At 41.3% G+C, this 23839-nt stretch overlaps 1 protein-coding gene across 1 annotated transcript in view; it reads left to right on the forward strand.

Annotated features, from left to right (window-relative positions):
* Positions 1-517: 517 nt before the first annotated feature.
* Positions 518-23839, forward strand: part of pdia4 (protein disulfide isomerase family A, member 4) — a 28807-nt gene continuing 5485 nt past the window's right edge. Inside the window, exons 1-6 of the mRNA XM_063042348.1 lie at positions 518-904; positions 14085-14244; positions 15773-15978; positions 19928-20066; positions 20375-20580; positions 21934-22092. Coding sequence (XP_062898418.1) covers positions 826-904; positions 14085-14244; positions 15773-15978; positions 19928-20066; positions 20375-20580; positions 21934-22092 — 949 coding nt within the window. The 5' untranslated portion in view covers positions 518-825. The remainder of the gene's footprint in view (positions 905-14084; positions 14245-15772; positions 15979-19927; positions 20067-20374; positions 20581-21933; positions 22093-23839) is intronic.

Here is a 23839-nt window from a genome sequence, read left to right on the forward strand (position 1 = left end):
ACCCCTGCAATCTTTCCCATATATATCTCCTAAAAAGTCATAATTATACCCAACACTACCACCTTATTTCATATAAATACTACTAACTGCATGAAAAAAAATTGCACTTCAGGTGCCCCTTAAATCTCTCCCCCTCATCTTAAATCTATGCCAACCAGTTTTAGACTCCCCTACGGGATAGGAGAAGACAGCGGCCATTCACTTCACAATATGCCCCTCATAATATTGTAAGTCTTTGCAAAGTCACACTTTAGCCATTGAAACTCTAGAGAAAACAGTCGCAGCCTAGCCAGTTTTTTCAAAATCTCGGTGCAACATACGTATTGTGCCGTAGGTTCTCTACGTTTCTAACCTCCTAGACACTCAGTCATCCATTCAAATGAGCGCGATCCACCCCGCCCCGGACTCGCTGCTCCGCCACTCACTGCCACCCACGTGCTCGCTGCTTTGACAACTCCGCGTCCCCGACGAACCGAGTGGCATCACCCCATTGGACAGCGCGGTGGGCCAATAGAAAGTGGGCAACTCAGAGGACACAGTGAATCTGAAGAAGGAGCGGAGGGCGTGTCTGTAGGAATATCACCACGAGGCACGGGAAGGGGACGTGCTTGGTGGGCGAGGGCGAGTCGCGAGACAAGGGTACCACAGCGTGCGGTGGGGAATTGGGGAGACGAAGCTGGCGATTGGGAGAGCCAGGTTCATCGCGAGACAGAAGGACGCGTGCGTGAGGAAGAGCGGCGTGCGCGGGCCGTGACGCAGAGCTCGGGCAGTGGAGCGTATCTATCGGTGGCACACGGGGGTTCTGGCGGCCGCAGGGGGAATCCAATGGAACTGAAGAAAGTGTCGTTGTTGCTGCTATTGGCGCAGCTCGCCGTGATCGCGCTGGCCCAGGGGGATATATTGGGTAAGCAGCCCTTGGTAAAGTGCGGCTCTCTGTGTTGCTGCTGCCTTGTGCGGGTTTGGTGGCCGAGTGTAAAAAATACTCCATTAGTGAGGCCACTGAGGCATTTTGGTTTCCTTGCCTCGACAGACTATCGGTGCTGGGTCTGGGTTTGCAAAGGTCCAGGACTTGATTTAGAATTCACGCCCCATTTACTCTCTTATACAATTAAGAAGCTAGTCTTGGGGGGGGGGGGAGTGCAGAATTCTGGAGGTACTGCTTACTTTCTTGCCTTACCATGGACTTTGCACTACTGTCTTGTTTTGCAGGATTTTTTCCTTCTCTTTCTTTATATAATGTCAGAATTTATGTGCTTATGATATTGCAAGCAAGTTTTTCTTTGCACCTATGCCTCGCTTTAGACTTGGTGGGAATGCAGTATCTGTGAGGAGAAATACAAGGTTAATTTATGAAGCTGATAACCTTTCATCAAGTAAGTCAATGTTACACTGTTAAGCTAATATGAAGCTCTCCAGGGTTTCTTTGCATTAAAAACTCAAATGTTTTAAGTTAAAAGTGTTTTGTGCTCATTTAAAGTTAATAAAATAACTTGTTCTTTTTAACTTATACAGTTGTATTCTGGCAACGTGTAGGTATCATGGTAAGGTGATTTAAGATGTGTTTATTATTTAGAAATTTAATTATAACAATACAAACTTGTTAATGTAAAACTAAAACACGAGGAAATCTGCAGATGCTGGAATTTCAAGCAATACACATAAAAGTTGCTGGTGAACGCAGCAGGCCAGGCAGCATCTCTAGGAAGAGGTACAGTCGAGGTTTTGGGCCGAGACCCTTCGTCAGGACTAACTGAAAGAAGAGCTAGTAAGAGATTTGAAAGGCAGAGGGGGAGATCCGAAATGATAGGAGAAGACAGGAGGGAGAGGGATGGAGCCAAGAGCTGGACAGGTGATTGGCAAAAGGGATATGAGAGGATCATGGGACAGGAGGCCTAGGGAGAAAGAAAAGAGGGGGGGGAGCCCAGAGGATGGGCAAGGGGTATAGTGAGAGGGACAGAGGGAGAAGGAGGAGACAGAAAGAAAAGGTGTATATATAAATAAATAATGGATGGGGTATGAGGGGGTGGTGGGGCATTGGCGGAAGTTAGAGAAGTCAATGTTCATGCCATCAGGTTGGAGGCTACCCAGACGAAACATAAGGTGTTGTTCCTCCAACCTGAATGTGGCTTCATCTTTACAGTAGAGGAGGCCGTGGATAGACATATGGGAATGGGACGTGGAATTAAAATGTGTGACCACTGGGAGATCCTGCTTCCTCTGGTGGACATAGCGTAGGTGTTCAGCGAAACGATCTCCCAGTCTGCGTCGGGTGTCGCCAATGTATAGAAAGCCACATCGGGAGCGCCGGACGCAGTATATCACCCCAGCAAACTCACAAGTGAAGTGTCGCCTCACCTGGAAGGACTGGCTGGGACCCTGAATGGTGGTGAGGGAGGAAGTGTAAGGGCATGTGTAGCACTTGTTCTGCTTACAAGGGTAAGTGCCAGGAGGGAGATCGGTGGGGAGGGATGGGGGGGACGAATGGACAAGGGAGTCGTGTAGGGAGTGATCCCTGCAGAAAGCAGAGAGAGGTGGGGAGGGAAAGATGTGTTTAGTGGTGGGATCCCATTGGAGGTGGCGGAAGTTACGGAGAATTACATGCTGGACCCGGAGGCTAGTGGGGTGGCGGGAGGGTGGAGTGAGAGCAGAAGTGCGTGAAATGGGAGAGATGCATTTGAGAGCAGAGTTGATGGTGGAAGGGAAGCCCCTTTAAAAAAGGAGGACATCTCCCTTGTCCTGGAATGGACTTCGTCCTGAGAGCAGATGCGGCGGAGACGGAGGAATTGCGAGAAGGGGATGGCATTTTTGCAAGAGACGGTGAGAAGAGGAATAGTCCAGATAGCTGTGAGAGCCAGTAGGCTTATAGTAGACATCAGTGGATAAGCTGTCTCCAGAGACAGAGACAGAAAGATCTAGAAAGGGGAGGGAGGTGTCGGAAATGGACCAGGTAAACTTGAAGGCAGGGTGAAAGTTGGAGGCAAAGTTAATGAAGTCAACGAGCTCAGCATGCGTGCAGGAAGCAGCGCCAATGCAGTCGTCGATGTAGCGAAGGAAAAGTGGGGGGCAGACAACAAAAAGGCAGGCATAGCTAGGACCCATACGGGTGCCCATGGCTACACCTTTAGTTTGGAGGAAATGGGAGGAGAAATTATTAAGAGTAAGGACTAATTCCGCGAGATGGAGCAGAGTGGTGGTAGAGGGGAACTGATTAGGTCTGGAATCTGAAAAGAAGCGGAGAGCTTTGAGACCTTCCTGATGGATGGAAGTATCTAGGGACTGGACATTCATGGTGAAAATAAAGCGGTGGGTGCCAGGGAACTTGAAATCATCAAAGTTTCAGAGCATGAGAAGTGTCACGAACATAGGTAGGAAGGGATTGAACAAGGGGGGTAAAACCGTGTTGAGGTATGTGAAACTAATCTGGGTTTTGGTAAGATGTTGTTTAGCTTACCAATTCTGCCAGTCAAAAAACCTTATTCATAAGGAGTCTCTGATTCAAGTTCTTCAACTGTTTGGCTGTAATATATAAGTAAAAATCTATATTCTTTGCACTGCTTTCAGTTTGATATAATCTGTAGATTTAGAAACTCAGTTAATGTTCCATATTCCAGGAAGGCTTGAGGGAGTTGCTGTGTTCATAATCAACTATTGAGTAGTTCTTTAAATGTATGTGTGATTGAGAACAATTACCAAACATTCAATCTTGTTTCTCTTGCCTTTGAAGGCTGTAACCACTTGCAAGGTTAATTCTGGGGGTTGACAAAGCCCAGCCTAGCCGTGATGGGTTGTGTTGATCATCTGTGTCCATGCAGACCTCGTCTTTAATAGAACCATAGAACATTACAGCACAGAAGCAGGCCTTTTGGCCCTCAGTTATCAAATTTGAAACATTTCAAAGCTTCAGTAATTGTGACTAAATTTGTAAGCTCTTGTGACGATGCATATTTGGATTGTATACCTGTCAGACTTTTCTAAACTTGTAAGAGAAATCGATTTTTGAAATATTCACCATAATCCAAGAATTTTTTTTAAGATCTCACAAATTTGCAGGGTCATCTACCACATGAACATGCAATTTGAGATGTAGATCACATGGCCCTTTTGGTTAGATTTGCTATTTAAATTGGTTGATATGATTAATCTCAATTGAGCGCTTCTATGTACTCAGTAATTTTTCACCCCGTTTCTTACCAGGTATCAATTATTCCTGCTTCCACTGTCCTTTGGGGAAGTGTTCTAAAGACCCATTGCGAGAAAGATCATGTCTGGAATAAATGGGTGTCACCTTTAAAGCAATAAACTCTTATTCTATATTCTCAAGCCATCACCACATTGCACCTCTTCACAACCTTGTGTTTCATCCTTCTGGAGGGAAGGATCCTGTTGCACAATATTCTAGTGGAGGTCTTGCCAATGTTGTAATAAATGTTCCTAACTTTATATTCAATTCACTTAGCAATAAGTAATTAAGTTATGGTACCTACGGATGGGGCTTCAATGAGTTGTGCACTAAGACAGCCAGATCCATCTGTTCTGGATCTCTGCAGTTTTTCACCATTGGTTAACATACTTTTATTTTCTAAGCAAAATGGCTGCTACCACATTTTCTCACGTTGAATTTTCCAGACTTTCGCCCTCTGTGGCATTACTGTGTCCTCTGCACAATTTACTTTCTTGTTCATCATTGTGTCATCAGTGCACTTATCAATCATACTTCTGCCTTCATCCAGAAGCCAGCCACGTTCTAAAGTACTTGCACCAAAGATGTAGGAGCAGAATTTGGCCATTTGGTCCATCTAGTCTGCTCTGCCCTTTCACCATGGCTGATCCATTTTTTCCTCTCAGCCCCAATCTCCTGCCTTCTCCCTGTATCCCTTCACGCCCTGACCAATCAAGAATCTATCAACCTCTGCCTTAAATGTACATAAAGCTTGTTCTCCACAGCTGCCTGTGGCAAGGAATTCCACAGATTAACCACTCCCTGGCTAAAGAAGTTCCTCCTCATCTCAGTTTTAAAAGGACGGTCCTCAATTCTGAGTCTGTGTCCACTGGTCTTAGACATGCTCACCTTAGGAAACATCCTCTCCACATCCACTCTTACCACGGCTTTTCACCATTCGATAGATTTCAATGAGGTCACCTCAGTCTTCTGAGTTCCAGTTGTTACGTACCCTGTAGCTGGGTTGCCAAACCAGCAGAAGTGGACGACTTAGTTGGAGTCTGGATTACTGGAACTAAGAAAGTTTTATTAAAGAAATAAGTAACACAGTACTCTAATCGTAAGGTTATAAATGCAACAGGTTAGCAATGGTAAAACACGCATGTACACAGAACTAGGGTAATAGGTATCAATCAAGCTCTATCGCAGTCTAGGGGTAAAATGATCAGTCTCAAGTGACGCAGAGTTCAGCTCAGTTGAGTACAGTTCGCAGTAATCGCTGTTGTGCTGTTGGGGAGAGAGAGAGCACGAGCGAATGCAAATTTGGATTCACAGACCTTTGATGTTCCTCGCAGTTAGCTTTCGGCGTGAGCCCTTTTAATGTCTTCTGAGGTCAGGGACTGTGACCCCTCCGTTCCAGATACGTTCGTTCTTCCGCTGTGAACCCGGCACCCAGGCAAGGGCGGACACACACACCAGGTTCCCGCCGATCGTACCTTTTCACCCTGTGCGTCTATGGTCGGTCCCGCGACCAGACCTCAAAACTCCCACCAACTTGTGGGGGTACACCGCACTTCCAGGGTCTCGTGATCTCGTGGTGTGTCTTGCCTTAGTGAACCTGTTCCTTTTATCCCCCTGCTGGGGTATCGCCTGTCCATCAAACTTCAAACAGTTCAGGTTCAAAGCAACCGGTCTGTCAATACTCAGAACTGTGTCTCTTTTCGTTAATCTCTCTCGTCTCTCATTAACATTTTGAACACTTCTCCCTTTTCTCTCTCTTATCTCTCTCATCAGCATCAATCTTCTGATAACTTCGTCACACAGTGAATACAGGCCCAGAGCCATCAAATGCTCTTCATATGACAAGCCATTCAATCCTGGAATAATTTTCGTGAACCTCCTTTGAACCCTCTCCAGTTTCAGTACATGCTTTCTAAGATAAGGAGCCCAAAACTGCTCTCGATACTCCAAGTGAGGCCTCAGTGCTTTATAAAGTCTCAATATTATGTCCTTGCTTCTATATTCTAGTCCTCTTGAAATGAATTGCTGACAGTGCATTTGCATTCCTCACCACAGACTCAACCTGCAAATTAACTTTTGGGGAATCCTACACCAGGGCTCCCAAGTCCCTTTGCATCTCAGTTTTTTTGTATTTTCTTTCCATTTAGAAAATATTGAACCCTTTCTTTTCTTCAATCAGTGCATGACCATACTCTTCTGCACACTGTATTCCATCTGCCATTTCTTTGCCCATTCTCCCAATCTGTGTAAGTCTTTCTGTAGCACCTCTTCTTCCTCAAAACCTGCCCCCTTACCTGTTTTCATATTGTCTGCAAACTTGGGAACAAAGCCATCAATTCCATAATCGATATCATTGACACATAACCTAAAAAAAATGGGTCCCAACATGGGCTCGTAGCTTGTTAAGCAGCCTCATGTGTGGCACTTTGTCAAAGGCCATCCAAAAATCCAAGTGCACAATTAGAATTAATAATTCTTGAAAGATCATTACTAATGCTTCCACAATCTCTACAGCCACTTCTTTCAGAACTCTAGTGTGTACGCAACCTGTTCCAGGTGACTTATCTACCTTTAGACCTTTCAGTTTCCCAAGAACCTTCTCTCTAGTTATGCTAACTTCACATATTTCATGCCCCCTGACACCTGGAACTTCCACCATACTGCTAGTGTCTTTCTCGGTGAAGGCTAGTGCAAAATTCTTGCTCGGTTCATCTGCCATTTTGTTGTCCCCTATTACTACCCGTCCAGCATTGTTTTCCAGTGGTCTGGTATCAACTGTAACCTCTCTTTTACATTTTGTGTATCTGAAGAAACTTGATATCCTCATACTATTGGCTAGCTTGCTTTCATATTCTCTCTACCTTGATGACTACTTTAGTTTCCTTCTGTTTTTTAAAAGCTTCCAAATCCTATAACTTTCCACTAAATTTTTGCTCTATTATATGCCCTCTCTTTGGCTTTTTTATTGGCTTTGACTTCACTTAGCTACTGTTGTGTCATCTTGCTGTTGGAGTACTACTTCCTCTTTGGGATGTATATATCCTGTGCCTTTCAAAGTGCTTCCAGAAGTTCCAGCCATTGTTGCTCTGCCATCAGCCCTGTCTGTGTTCTTTTCCAAACAATTCTGGCCAACTCCTATCTCATGCCTCTGTAGTTCCCTTTACTCCACTGTAATGCTGTTATCTGACTTTAGCTTCTCCTTAAATTTCAGGGTGAAAGCAGTCATATTATGATCACTTTCCTGAAGGGTTCTTTACCTTGGTAGAAGAAGGCCATTTGGACCATCAACTCTGCTCCAGTATTCTGGCTGATTTATTATCCCCCTCAACCCCGTTCTCCTGCCTTCTCCCTGTAACCTTTGACACCTTTACTAATCAAGAATCTTATCAATCTCCACTTTAAGTACATCAATGACTTGGCCTCCACAAATGTCTGTGGCAATTAATTCCACAGTCACCACCCTCTGGCTAAGGAAATTCCTCTTAATCTGTGTTCTAAAGGGCATATCCTTCTATACTGAGGCTGTGCCCTCTGGTCATAGACTCCCCACTGTAGAAAATATCTGCTCCATCTCCACTATCTCAGCCTTTCAATCTTTGAGTTTCAAGGAGATTCCACCCACCCACCCACCCCCCCCCATTCTTCTAAACAGGCCAGAGCCATCAAATGCTCCTTGTAAGTTAACCCTTTCATTCCTGGTATTCTAGTGAACCTTCACTGGTCCCTCTGCGACGCCAGCACATCTCCTTTATGAATATGAACACCAGATGACACTCCTGGCATGCATTTTCTATCTCCCGTTATAATTTGTAGGCCACATCCTGCTACTGTTTGGCAGTCTGTATACAACTTCCATCAGGGTCTTTTTACCTTTGCAGTTCTTTAACTTATCCATAATGATTCAACACCTTTTGGCCCTATGTCGCCTCTTTCTAATGATTTGATTTCTTTTTTTTTAACCAACAGCAAAGCCACCCCCTCTGCCTTCCTGCTTGTCCTTTCGATACCAAGTGTATCCTTGGACATTAAGCTCCCGGCTATAATCTTTCAGGCATGATTTAGTGATGTCTACAACATCATACCTGCCAATCTACAATTCATCTGCCTTATTCTGTATACTGCGTGCATTCAGATGTAACACCTCCACTCCTGTATTCACCCTTTTCGTTGTTGTCACATCATGCTCAAAACTTTTCATTCCTAATTTTGAGGTCTAAACAACACCTGTCTCCACGACCTCTCCACTAACTGTTCTGGCACTCTGGTTCCCGTTCCTCCGCAACTCTAGTTTAAACCCCACCAGGATATTAGTTCCCCTCCAGTTCAGGTGTAATACCGTCCTTTCTGTACAAGTTCCTCCTTCCCTGGAAGAGACCCCAATGATCCAAAAATCTTATACCCTCCCTCCTACAACTCTAACTGCGTTTTAAACTGTATAATCTTTCTAGTTCTAGCCTCACTAGTATGTAGTACGGGTAGCAGTCCTGAGATCACAACTCTGGAGGTCTTCCCTTAGCACCTAACTCCCTAAACTCCGTATGCAGAATGTCATCACTTATCCTACCCAGGTCATCGGTACCTACCTGGACCATGACTTCTGGCTGTTCACCCTCAAGCAAGAATGCTGAGAACTCGATCCGAGATGTCCTGGACCTGGCATCCGGGAACTTCGTTCTCACCCACAGAATCACCTGTCCGTTTCCCTAACTAACAAATTCCCCGTCACCACAGTGTACTCTTACAGAAACATAGAAAATAGGTGCAGGAGTAGGCCATTCGGCCCTTCGAGCCTGCACCGCCATTCAGTATGATCATGGCTGATCATCCAACTCAGAACCCTGCACCAGCCTTCCCTCCATACCCCCTGATCCCTTTAGCCACAAGGGCCATATCTAACTCCCTCTTAAATATATCCAATGAACTGGCCTCAACTGTTTCCTGTGGCAGAGAATTCCACAGATTCACCACTCTCTGTGTGAAGAAGTTTTTCCTAATCCCGGTCCTAAAAGGCTTCCCCTTTATCCTCAAACTGAGACGCCTCGTTCTGGACTTCCCCAACATCGGGAACAATCTTCCTGCATCTAGCCTGTCTAATCCCTTTAGGATTTTATACGTTTCAATCAGATGCCCCCTCAATCTTCTAAATTCCAGTGAGTATAAGCCCAGTTCATCCAGTCTTTCATCATATGAAAGTCCTGCCATCCCAGGAATCAATCTGCTGAGCCTTCTTTGTACTCCCTCTATGGCAAGGATGTCTTTCCTCAGATTAGGGGACCAAAACTGCACACAATACTCCAGGTGTGGTCTCACCAAGGCCTTGTACAACTGCAGTAGTACCTCCCTGCTCCTGTACTCGAATCCTCTTGCTATAAATGCCACTTCTTCCCACTTCCCTTTGAGTCAGAGGCAGATTCTGTGCAGAGACCCAACCACTGACTTTCCTCTGTTAGGTCATGACCCCTGATAGTATACTAAGTGACGCAAGCACGAGGAAATCTGCAGATGCTGGAATTTCAAGCAACACACATAAAAGTTGCTGGTGAATGCAGCAGGCCAGGCAGCATCTCTAGGAAGAGGTACAGTTGACGTTTCGGGCCGAGACCCTTCGTCAGGACTAACTGAAAGAAGAGCTAGTAAAAGATTCGAAAGTGGGAGCTGGAGGGGAAATCCAAAATGATAGGAGAAGACAGGAGGGGGAGGGATGGAGCCAAGAGCTGGACAGTTGATTGGCAAAAGGGATATGAGAGGATCATGGGACAGGAGGCCTAGGGAGAAAGATAGGGAGGGAGGGGAAGCCCAGAGGATGGGCAAGGGGTATAGTGAGAGGGACAGAGGGAGAAAAAGGAGAGAGAGAAAAAGAATGTGTGTAAATAAATAACGGATGGGATATGAGGGGGAGGTGGGGCATTAGCGGAAGTTTGAGAAGTCAATGTCCATTGCATCAGGTTGGAGGATACCCAGATGGAATATAAGGTGTTGTTCCTGACGAAGGGTCTCGGCCCGAAACGTCGACTGTACCTCTTCCTAGAGATGCTGCCTGGCCTGCTGCGTTCATGAGTATACAAAGTGATATACCTGTTCTTGAGGGAAATGGCCACAGGGACTCCGCACTGTTCCTTAACCCCTTTCCCCTTCCTGACTGTCACCCAGTTTCCTGTGTCCTGCAGCTTGGGTGTAACTCCTTCTCTAACTCACTGTTACCCCTTCAGCCTCCAAAATGATCTGGAGCTCATCCAGTTCCAGCTCTAGCTCCTTTACCAGATTTTTTAGAAGCTGCAGCGGATGCCCTTCTCGCAGTGGTATTGGAGGTCTCCCTGCTTTTCCACATCCCTTAAGAGGAGCATTTCATTATCCTGCCTTGCATCTCTACTGTCCCAGTTGAGCAGATATAAAGAGAAGGAATAAAATTTGAACTTTTCTTTCCTTTGTTTTCCCTGAGTGAAGTCTCTGCTGAAGCTTCGAAGAGTTAAAAGCCTTGAGTCCACTCAGACAATGGCCATTGTGTTTGCCATGCCTTCCTTTAATTTGCTGTCACTAATCAATCCCAAACACCGACTGGTTGCTTATCAAAGCTCTATTACGTTACCGCGACCCGCTCTTACCTTTTATCCTCGGGCATGGACCTGATAGAAGTCCTCTCCTCTCCAGACTTCTGATATCTGGATTGGCTGCTGCTCAAAGCTCTATTTCTGAATAGAGAATTCCAGGATTTAGATGAAAGGACTGGTAATGCATTTCCAAGTGAGGATGCTGTGCAATTTGAATATGGTGTTCATGTGTACCTGGTGCCCTGGTCCTTGGTTGCAAAAGGTTGCATACTTGGAAGGTCTTGCCAAAATTGCATGGAAAGTAACTGCAGTACATTCTGTGGTTGGTATCTGCTGTAGCTACTGCACTGGTCCAGGTGAAAATGTTTGGTGTGGTTTATGGGGTGCCAGTCAAGTGGGCTACATTGTCCTCAGCAGTTGGTAAGATTTTAGAGTACATTATTAAGGATGAAGTTTTGGAGTACTTGTCAATGAGAAGATGAGGCAAAGTCAAAAATTTTTTTAAGGGAGATCTTGGCAAATCGTACATTGAGGTAAGCAGGTTAGGGAGTCCTGGTTCATTTCCTCAAGGTTAACTTGCAGGTTGAGTTGGTAGTAAAGACAAATCAAATATTCTCCAGTGCTTTGAAGTCTGGGAACCTGTATTGTTAAGAACTCACTTGGGGAATTGATTGTAGCTTATTGTTAAATCAGCAAATTCTGTTTTGAGAACTATAAACTATATTAGTAGCCCCCTTGAATGGAAGTGACAAGGTTTGTGCAGTATAGATTTTGAGATTCTTAAGAGACCTAGGGGTGTTGGGGTTCAGGTTATGGTTTACAGGCAAGGATGTGGGGGGGGAAATAAGTCAGGCCAGAGTGCTAGCCTCTACTCTGCATTTGAAGGCCAGCAATGGTGAATGTCGGACCATCAGACCAGCATGGACAGGGGCTGATTTCACCCCTGCCCCCCAAGTGAGGTTTTGACAGGTTCCAGAATTGGAGTTCCTTGCTGGCAGGAAGAACAAGGTCCGATGACCCCCTGGGCACACGCATCAGTGACACAGTAGTTCGAGACCTAGCGTTCAGTAATTGGTAGGTACTGAGATAATGCCAAGGTCTGAGGGTCAATCAAAGTCCAGGCTTGTTGGCCAGAGCCAGAGTTTGTGAATATCTGCAAGTCCGCTGGGGTAGTGGAACGAGAAATGTCTCCCGAGTCTGGTAGAAGCTGAAGACCGCCTGTCCTGGGGTTAGAGACGTGTATGTGCACTGGTGTGAGGGTAGAATGGGGCTTGTTTTGCTGTTTTTTGTGTTGGTGCTCTGCCAAGTATCGTGGTCATGCTTTGTTAGTGCCAGATGTGTGGTGAGTCTTGCAGGCTGTCCCCAGCATATCCTTGGGTGTGTTGTTAACAGAAATGACATATTTCAGTATGCTTTAACGTGCATGTAATAAATTTGTATCCTAATTTATTACATGCACGTTAAAGCATACTGAAAACTGAAGGTTCCACCTCTTTCTTGCAGGCTTAGCTCTGACATCTTGCATTCCGGTCTAATAGTGTTTGATTAACATTTGGTGCACTGTCAAATTAAGTTGTAAAAGCTTTTGAGAGAATGTCGTGATGAAGGATCTCAACCCGAAGCGTTGACTGTACTCTTTTTGCCATGTATGCTGTCTGGCCTGCTGAGCTCCTCCAGCATTTTGTGTGTTGCTTGGATCTCTAGCATCTGCAGATTTTCTCTTATTTGAGAATGCTTCTGTGTTTCAAACAGTGGTTTCATACCATGAAGAAAAATGCTTGTGGGAAATCTTGAGTTTTTCCACTTGGAGCAAATGCCTTTCTCATTTTTGTCATCAGGTCTTTGACTGCTCGGTTAAATTGCCAGGCTCCTGTTTCTGTTTGCTATCCTTTATATCATTGCTCTTCCTTCCCAATTGCAAATTTTGAAGTTCTGCAATGGTAATTAATTTTTCCAAAATGGGATACGTTTCTGGTGGATTCCTACAAAACCTAAGAAATCCCATCAATAATTTCCTTGGGCTTCCCTACAGGTCAAACATTTGTAGGTTGACCACTTTTGGTTTAGTTCATACCAATGTTAAAGGATATAAGTGACGACTTGTTCAAATGTAATAGTAGAGTAGATTGTATTCTTGATTAGCAGACATTAAAATAGAGGGAGATGAATGTTGCTGGGCTTCATGATTAGAAAATAATCAAGCCATGCTGTGTAACACTCTTGTAAAGACTTGGGTGGGGGGTTGGGGTTGATCCTGATAAGTTATGGATGAAAATAAAAGCACTAAATACAGTTATACAATACTAATGCTTTGTCATGACTAATGCATACCTGTACAAGTGATTTGCAGTGTTCAGATTTTTGGTGGGCACCCTGTTTGATAAACTAGAAATCCATTGTTACAGTGGTGTAGCAAGAATTATGTTTTTTTTCTTTCCAGCATTTACACTGGGATCACTTGAGTTTTTAAGTACAGGTTGAGTCTGAAATGCTTGGGGCCGGAAGTGTTTCGGATTTTGAAATGTTTCATGAAGTGACTTGGGATCGCCATCATTTCTGACTGAATTTATGTGCTACCAGTGAGCAGTCATTGCTTAGATTTGTACTTAAAGGTAAAAATTATTACATGCACATTTTCATATCAATGGTGCAGGGTAACAAAGCACCACAACAGTTTTGGGGAAAATACCTGAATGAACTGGTAAACAGCAGCAGGCTTTCAATCTTCATCTACGATGTTTTGATTAAAAGGTTACAGTATGCTGTAATTGTATGTTACTCTGTTAGGTTTTATGGAAGTTATAAAAACAATCAGCACTGTAGACTGTTCTGCTAGATTTTCATCAGTGCCTTAAATTATGCTGTGCCTTAAATTTTTGAAACTAGCCTGAACTTCCTATCCACAATTAACTTCAATTTTCAGTTCGTTGTGAATGGTCTTTGCTTGTTTCATAATCAGCATATCATTAAGCGACATATGTTCAGTCCGCTGACAATACACGATCAAAATCTTTATTTTTCGCTTATACAGTGGATTTTCTATTTCTCATTGTCTTCTGTTCATTATGTACGAGGTCACTTCCCAAAACTGTCTAGTGTGTAGAGACTTGCGTGTCACCTGGGAATCCTCCCAGCATCTTGTGGAATTTTCCATTTGTGTTGTCATGTCAGCACTCAAAAAAGAAATCTGGATTTCGGAGGTTTTCAGGTTTTGGAATTTCAGATGAAGGGTACTTAACCTATAATTTATTGACTGATTAATCTTGTGTTAATGTTGCAACTGAACTTCAGCACTTCCAGCTAACCTGAGACCAATGACATCATCTTCACATCGTTTTAACTTTTTTTTCCTCCAGAATCTGATGCGGAAGGGGAAGAGGAAGAGGAGGATGAAGATGATGAAGACGATGATGAGTCGGTCAAAGAAGAAAATGGTGTTTTGGTTTTGACAGATGCAAATTATGATTCCTTCATTGCAGACAAAGATACTGTACTGATTGAATTTTATGCCCCTTGGTAAGTGATTTTTTTTCAATGAAAATGGTTGCTTATTCAGAAAAACTATATGGATGGTTGCAATAGTGCTGCTCTTTCACTCATCTTATCTTCAAAATAAACCATTCAGCATGCGTCTGGGGCCAGCTCAATTTTTTTCACTTGTCATGTGACCGGCAACAATTAATATAGAAATGAGTCAGGTTTTATAAACAAACATTTATTAAACTCTGCTCAATATTTTTAAAAAAATAACAAACGAAAACCTTAACAGGAAGTAAACTGCTATGCAACCATTTAACAAACCGCTAAATTCGGTACTAGTTCTTAAAGCGGTAAATGCAAACAGTCTTAAAGTGGTAAATTGGAACACAGTTCTTAGAATGGTAAATTTGAAAGTCCAAGATATTTATACAGTCAATTAGGAGAGACTTTCCTGAAATAAAGAATTCCTCGAAAACCCGATGTTACTGCCGATTCCAGCCAGAATCTGCCTTGTCCGCAGATTTCATGACGACGGAAATAAAATGGTTTAAAGGCACTGACCTTTTTCCTCTGTAGACTAGGTACCGCACAACCCTTCTGCTGCTTTTAATAGAGGTTATCTCATGTAGATCACTCTTACTTGAACGAATTCAATAATAGTCGATCCTCTCCAAAACCACTGAACAACTCCTTCAGGTTCCCGTCTTCACTCTCCAATATTACTGAAAAAGTACATCAACAAATCTGGCAGCTATTGGTGAAACTGCCGGCCCAGCACTTCTGTACCTTACAGTAGAAAGTAAAACTCCATTTTAAAACCATACTGCATCATGAGACTAATACACAGCATAGCAGTGTATCTGACTGACGATCTAACTGAAAACTAACTGCGTCACCAAGGGTCTACACTTATATACCTGGTGAGAAGAGGTCATGATGTGACCTCCGCAAGACCATTACATCATCCTCATAAGACAGTCACAAGATATCCATGAAGGATGTAACACACTCTTTTGCATTTTCCACAATCTGCTTCCTTTATTACAAGCAGACCAGTTCCATTTCCTCCAATTTTGCTTGGAAGCTGATTATCTGTTTATTTTTGGCTCCAATCTGATAAATCTTAAAACACATGCAGAAGATTTTCTAAACTCTGCATCTACTTATAAAGCCAGGTTCCTGAAATTTTAAATATTGATTTGTACAGATACCAGGCTAGATCCGTAAGCCCCCAGGTTTGTTTGAGTCCCTGTTAAAGCGTTGCCATTTGTACAGCCTCACAGATTTTCATTTTGTAATGCATTCTATTGTACTGTGTGGACAGCTAATTAAAAATCCAATAAATTAGAAAAATAATTTGGTTTTATATGAATGGGCCATGAAATGCAAAGCATGAATTCTTTTCTTGGAGGGGTGGCAGATTGTTCTTAAACTGCATTTTTCAGGTAACTGAGATGTTTAAATATTTTCACCTGCTTGGAATGTTTTTGTCTGTATATAAAGTGCTGCTTTCTGTTTACCAATAGAATCGCCCCCTACCCTTGTAAATTCTCTTGATCTGTAGGTGTGAAGAATGTAAACAATTTGCTCCAGAATATGAAAAGATTGCAAGTGAGCTAAAAGAAAATGAACCTCCCATTCCAGTTGCCAAAGTTGATGGCACATCACAAACAAGCTTGGGTCAACGGTTTGATATTGGTATTTACCCCACATTCAAGATTGTGAAAAATGGGCAAACAGTTAATTATAAAGGATCAGTGAACAAAGAAGGTAAGATAACCTTTGTTCCATTAATTCTTTGCTGATGTTGCCCAACTAAAGTTAACAGCACCTACATGTGGGCTAACCTTGTGCATTAATTCCAGGATTGACCCATTGTTTTAGTTGTACAGTTCAGAATTGCCTCATTCATGTAATGAAGGAAGGTTAAATTGATATAATACAGTTCTCAATTTAGTAATCTCTTCTAGTTTCTAATGTTGACCATAATTTTTATACTTTCCAAGCAAAGGCACTGAGTTTTTAATTTGAGCCTCTCCTTTGATGTAGACAAATCTCCAAAGTGCTTTCAGCATGTCATTTTGATCCCTTGGCATCTGATCATGTAATGTAACTCCTACAAACATTGTTCCATACACCTTTTGTGATAGTTGGCACTCTTCAGAGGAATTGTGTGTGTGTATGTAAAATAAAAAGTTCAAAGTCAATTTTATTATCAGACATACATCACCACATACAACCCTGAGATTCCTTTTCTTGTGGGTGTACTTAGCAAATCTAAAGAATAGTAACAACAGGATCAATGAAAGATTTGAGTATAGAAGGCAATGAGCTGTGCAAATGCAAATATAAATAATTAGCAATAAATAACGAGAGCATGAAATAAGGTGGAGTGCTTAAAGTGGGATCATTTGTTCTGAGAACATCTCAATAGATGAGTGAAGTTATCTTCTTTTGTTGAAGAGCCTGATGGTTGAGGGGTAGTAACTGTTCTTGAAGCTGGTGGTGCAAGTCCTGAGGCACTTGTACCTTCTACGTGAAGGCAACTAGCAGTATGGCCTGGGTAGTGGGAATCTTTGGATGCTGCTTTCCTAAAACAGCGTTTCATATAGATGTGCTGTATGGTTGGGAGGGTTTTACCTGTGATGTACTGAGCAAATCCACTGCCTTTTGTAGGATTTTCCACTCAAAGGCATTGATGTTCCCATACCAGACCGTAATGCAGCCAGTCATACACTTTCTACTAAACATCTGTAGAAGTTTGTTAAAGTTTGTGATGTCACGCCAAATCTCTGCAGGCTCCTAAGGAAGTAGAGATGCTGTTGTGCTTTCTTTGCAATTACATTTACATGATAGATCTGGGACTCTGATTCATAGAAATGTTGTATAATATCACAAATACAGCCATTCAACCCGTATTTATTGGGTCTCCAGCAGAGCTATCCCATTAATATGTGCCGCTTGCTCTTTACCCATGGCTGCTTTTCTATCTTCAATTCTTGTCTAAATACTGCATTCTGCTACCAGAAATGTTCTTTATTTTCTTGATGTCAGGAAGTGCAATGGCTCTTCGTGGAACTGGATTGGTGATCCTCAATCATGTTCCAAGTTCTACCATGGCAGTAGCAAAATTGAATTGTAAAAAAAAACACAATTTGAATTGTTAATACCCTTTTTACATAGATGCTCTTGTTGATCCTGCAAAGATATCCTGAATATTTTGGGATATGTCTAAATTTTTCATGTGTCAAAACAACTGGCTATCATGCTCAATTAGACCTTTCCATAAATGCTCTGGATTTTTAGTCTGATTCTTGAATGTGACTGATCTGCAAGCAGGACAGATCTTCAGAAGGGTATTTTATTAGAAAGGAGTGACCACTGAACTTCCCATTGACTTTGGGCTGCTTAAAGTCTTGTCACACTGAGTCAAATGTGAACATAGTGATTACCATCTGCTACCTTTTCCTCACTAATGAATCTGTGCTCATCTACACTGAACAACACATGAGACATGGGAAATGTTCAGAATATGTTCCAGGTCAAACTCATGGTGGTCACTTCTACCAGGAATGTCTTGTATTGATCTTTCTCCATAGATGAAAAGGATAAAGTAAAATGGATTATCTGCTAGCTCACTATTCTGTCATAGACTCAATCTGGCAGCTTTGTTCTTCAGGAGTTGGTTACCTGGGTCAGTGTCTCTTGGTGACATCTTCTGTTTCTATTCCACTTGCATTGTTTCCTCTAAAAAACATTGCCCAACATGGAATACTGATTCAGTAGTTAAGTGAGCAGGTGGTAATTGGTTGATAAAATGTTTAGGGGACTTGGAGGTTTGTATTTAATAATGAGGATTCCCATATCTACTCTCCTGTTTACCATGAACCGCCACCTTTAGATTTCTATATTGCCTATGGTACATTCTACCTGGGAATTGTGATGCTCTGAGGGAAAAATGGGTATGACTGTTGAACTATTGTTTTACTTAGCAATGGACTTCACACCTTAAACCATTTGCTAGAAATGTGTGGAAGATTTTGCAAGGGCTGGGAGTGACTGAGTCTGAGCTTGTAAACTGCTTGCATCATACACCAGGGTGCACTCTTTGGTTACCTGATAAAGGTAACCAGAGCCTTTGGCCAGGAGCAGATGTTTTCAGGTGGTGCTCAACCTTCATAGTGTTTCAGCCTTTAACCACTACATTCTCTAGCTGGCGGGTCCGCAGTGATGGCCAGGTCACTGCCCATCTGCTCCTGACTTTCAGCTCAACTCCTCTTCGCTGCTCCATATCCAGCAAGAGGCTCTTTTTGCTTCTTTTTCCCCCATCCTGTGAGCTGCTTAGTTCTTGCACTTTTCATCAAGGCCCAGCACACAGCATCCTCCATGCTGACCTGGCTGGGAACCCTCTGCAGCCGATCACCATTGATTTTATCCATCCACTACTAGGGTCTTTTTCATCAACTTTATAAATATTCTTTGTGTGTATAAGCCATCCTTTCGGTACACTTTCAGCGCATTACACTGGACAACAAATTTTTTTGAAAGTGCTTCCTCAGAATTTTTGGTGTTTATGATAGACTGCTTGAAGATGAACACAAATATAATTTCAGACTACTTTTATCATGTAGGAATTTGGAGAAACAACAAATTAATTTTTATTTTTATATAATGTGTTTAATTGCATAATGGTGCTGATGCTTTGCAATAGTTCAACCAGGTTAAAAATATTTTGTTAATGATTTTCATTTGTACTCCATGTCTGAGGCTTCTTGCTTAAGTGTTCAACAATAATTGTTCACCATGCTCGTCACTAACAGCACCAAGATTTGCAGGGAAGAAGTCTAAATGGGAATGCAGAAAATGAATCTTTAGTGACATGTTGCATTTCATGGTTTTATATGCTTGAAGCATGCTTTCAACCAGCTGCATGTGGTTTGGTGCTCTGTAGATAGCGAGGAAAAATTTCAACAACTTCCTTGAATGCCTTCCATATGATTTTCTCCAGTCCCACTAGAAATTCTTCGAATTGCCTGTCATTGATGACCTGTTTGATTTGTAGACCAACAAAAATGCTTTCCTTAATCTTGGCATCAGTTATTCTGGAAAGCATCTGTCTCAAATATCAAAATCCTTCATAGAAATTTTTGTGCCTAGTGATAACAAATTCCATCCTTACAGTCCTGAACCCAATAATTATTACTAAAACCTGTCCTGCCATGCAGCAGCCGTGCCACCTAAGCATACCTGGACAAGATAGGAAACTTTCCAGCTTACGTTGTAGACAACATTTTAATTGACTTGAATTATGAATTGAAGTAATAAACGTAAGTTAATTAAAAATGGTGCATGATAGGGAAATTTCATGGTGATTTTCATGATTAGTAGCCCAAAATTCATAAGATACACCTAAAGGTATTCAGGATGCAAAATCTTTGTTGTCTTTGATGCATAAAGTATAGTGTACATGAATATTAGTGAACAGCAATGTTAAATGAGGGACATTTTTAAAACGCCTTTATGTAATGAACATTTAAATATTTTTGAAATTTACATTATTCAGTTGCAGAATCAGCTAAAAAAATTGTCTCAAAAATTTCTTTGTAGAATAATTGAATTCCATTCCAATTATTTCACATCTGTAAATAATACCTTTTAAACAAATGTCTAGTTTCATTTTTAAAATACTCAAGTTCTGATATTCTCAATTTTTGAATAGAACTTTTATCTAAAGTGAAAGAAGTTGCTTCCCCTGACTGGGTTCCTCCACCTGATGCAGCCGTCACCTTGACAGATGAAAACTTTGAAGATGTTGTGAATGATGCTGATATCATCCTAGTTGAGTTTTATGCTCCATGGTAGGCACTTGTAACTTTAAAATCATTTTATGTAGACTGGAAAATCTATGCAAGGAAAGGAATTGGAAATGCTTTGTGGTAATATATTTTGAATACATGTTTTTACTGTATACATTAGCAGTAATCCATGGAGACTTTAATCTGTTTATATTTGAAATCTGGATACCATTGATAGAACCAGCATTTATTGCCTATCCCTGATGCCCTTCAAGGTGGTGTCTCAAAACTTTTGACTTGTGTAGTCCTGTGATTGTAGAGTAATTTTACAATAGTCACATGCCAATTAAATTCACTGCATTTTGTTACAGGTGTGGACACTGTAAAAAGCTTGCTCCACAATATGAGGAAGCTGCTCAGGAACTCAGCAAGCGTCCTGTGCCTATTCCTCTTGCTAAAGTGGATGCTACTGCTGAAACGAAGCTTGCTAATAAATACCAGGTCACTGGCTATCCTACTCTGAAAATTTTCCGCAAGGGTAAACCATTTGAGTATAATGGACCAAGGGATGCATATGGTAATACATCTTTCCTCATTATTTAGTAGTATTTTATGATTTGTAAAAATACAAAACTTGTACATGACTATATTGATTTATCTTTATAATCTGTGTAAAACACTTTGAGCTTGCATCTTAATGTATGAAAGGTACTATGTAAATTAAGCTGTTATAACTTAGCAGTAGCATTATTAAATAACGATTGTGTATTCTGCAGGAGGTTACTAGCCAGGAATAATTGTTACTGTTGTGAATGGACTGAATTTTGAAATATGACGGCACTAGTTTAGTTGTTCATTCCTCTTTGGGCTTTTTAAAAAAAATAAATAAATCATAGAACAAATTACGAGGAAATCTGCAGATGCTGGAACTTCAAGCAACACACATCAAAGTTGCTGGTGAACGCAACAGGCCAGGCAGCATCTATAGGAAGAGGTACAGTTGACGTTTCGGGCCGAGACCCTTCGTCAGGACTAACTGAAAGAAGAGCTTCAGTTAGTCCTGACGAAGGGTCTCAGCCCGAAACGTCGACTATACCTCTTTCTATAGATGCTGCCTGGCCTGTTGCGTTCACCAGCAACTTTTATGTGTGTTGCATAGAACAAATCAGTTTGATTTGCTTTCAGGCTATATTGAAGCTGTACAAAGTAAGATATCAGAAAAACGTGAAGTGAAATGAGGCAAGAAAAGAGTTCATAATACAGTTCCCTAAAACGTAATGTATGGAAGTTCTGTTAGGAAAAGAAAGATGTTTAGTTATCAGAATGCAAAAGATAATGTATGGCATGGAAACACCATGTCTTTGGGATTGTGATTTCAGCTATAAACTGACTAGGGTTTGATGAGAAATGAAAGAAATTTCACAGTATATTTGTTAGATATAAATTATTATGCTCTAAAACTAAATCAGTTCATTATTTTAATTCTATATTAGATGGGTATCTTTGATTAGCTCATCCCAATTTGGGCAATACCAAAATTGGCTATAATTCTGCTGAGTGGGACTTGGCTACACACACACACATAATGCTGGAGGAACTCAGCAGGCCAGGCAGCATCTATGGAAAAGAATACAGTTGGCCAAAACCCTTCCAAGGGACCTCGCTGTTGAGTTGACCAGGGAGAAAACAGATGATTTGGAATCTGTCGTACATTCCCTTAACTTAAATTCCATCCTTACTTTTTTGGGATCACATGCATATATTTGGCAAGATTTTTCTGTTTTTGTGAGTTTTAAATTCTACTGCTGTAAAATGATATCCAAGGAAAGACTGAGACACAATACAGCGCATAATTTTGGTGCTGTATATTTTCAAGAAGATGCAGGTATTAGCATTCAAGTAAAGTGGTGTTTTATCTTTTCAAATGCAGGCATTATTGAACATATGATTGAACAAGCGGGCCCACCTTCCAAACAAATACAAGTTGTCAAGCAAGTTGAGGAATTCCTTAAGGATGGTGATGATGTCATGATTGTGGGAATTTTTAATAACGAACAAGATCCCGCATATACCATCTATCAAGATGCCTGTAAGTAATTTGAAGTGCTGTAGAACTATTTATTGGAGTACGTTGAGTAGTTATGGCTGAAGACTAAATGTTTAGAAAGTGGAGGAAATGCACTGGTCAAATGGCATATAGGTAGTAAAATTTAATGGTTCAGGTTGGCCTTCTGTTAGAACTGGCAGTGTTTTAGTTACTTAAGGTGAAAGTTTACTTAAGTATCCACTGAAACCAAATATTCTAAAGGACAGGTAAGGTGAAGAATTTAAAATAAGGCACGATGCTGGAGGAACGCAGCAGGTCAGCCAGTCTCTATTGAGGAGAATAAATAATTTACATTTCAAGCTGAGACCCTTATTCTGATTTGAGGTGGAGATTTTTTTTGAAATCCAGCTGCATGATGCTATTTAAAATGAAAATAGTGTTGGTGAGGAACGGCAGGTTCTGTTAGGGAGGACGTTGGTGTAAATATGAAGGGAATTTCAGAGAAATGAGTCGTTCAGCTGAGGTTTTATTGGGATCTTGAAGTGTAATGTCAGTTGTTTCATTAGTGTCTGCTAGTGTCAAAAGCAAATTTGAAATGCTATGGGCTCTTAAATTATTTCTGTTTGCTTTTCTCAAGTGCCTAAATACAGTATCTTAAGTCAACTAGGTGTTTGAATCAGATTTGCCTTTACTAAAGTTTGGAAGTGAATTGGAATAAAGGGCTAAGTAAATAATAAGCAATGAATTGTCATCAGAATTTTAAAAAAATAATGGCAGATGTAGTACTGGTATTTTATGTCCCAATAATTTCTGCTAGTTTAGTTTATGAACTCCAGAATTCCATCAGCTGCTTATATGTATCAACTAAGATAATTACTTCATGTCCAAGGAACCTTTTCTTACAAATCCTCCTCCTGTTAATAGACCTCCCCCTGTGCAGACGATAATTATTGCTGTTTTTACCAAATGCTACGCTTCCTCTATTTGAAACCAATGTTTTTTTTATATGACCTAGCTTTATCCCACTCCTTGACAAATATTCAACAAATGATCTATTTAATGACTATAATTTATCCTGAAACTTGTTCTTTCGCTTAAGGCAATTTCATCAATGGTCAGAAATTTTGAACAGCTTATTCATTCTCTCATTTTTACTATACTAGCATAATTACTTCATGAAGTAGGTAGTGCTTTGTGTATCAGTTTTTCAGAATCTTGGATGGAAGTACAGGTTGACCTTCACTAATCCGGCACCACTGGGACCTGAGGGGTGCCGGATTAGTGAAAATGCCAAATTATGGAAGGATCACATTAAGCATAATCAGTGCTGGATTATCGAAGGAAGTGGATTACAGGTAGTCGGATTAGTGAGGGTCGACCTGTAAAACATTTATGGCCCCATACTTAGCAAAAGTACAAACTTTGCTGCCCCAGTCTAATTTTTAAAGCTACAACTGTTTTTGATTCCTTGTTGCAGGTGAATTGTTTTGTTTGCACAACTAAATGTATGATTTATGTGGTCTAGGTCAAGGCAAACCTTGTATATTTATAAAATCTAATCTGTTTTATTCCATAATTCTCAGAGCATGATGCAATTAATTAAATATTACACACTTGCCTGTCAGTTGATTTAGTTGGAAGGATTGAATGTATAGTAATGGATTTAAGTTTGTGCACGTTGAAATCTAAATACCTTAAATTTAATCTTGGTATTAAATAATCTGAAGTGTTCAATTTTAATCATCCCTTTAGAAAATAACCCACACGCATTTTGTATGTTGTTTGGTTT

Source organism: Mobula hypostoma, chromosome 3 (genome assembly GCF_963921235.1).
Source record: "Mobula hypostoma chromosome 3, sMobHyp1.1, whole genome shotgun sequence".
Classification (NCBI taxonomy): domain Eukaryota; kingdom Metazoa; phylum Chordata; class Chondrichthyes; order Myliobatiformes; family Myliobatidae; genus Mobula; species Mobula hypostoma.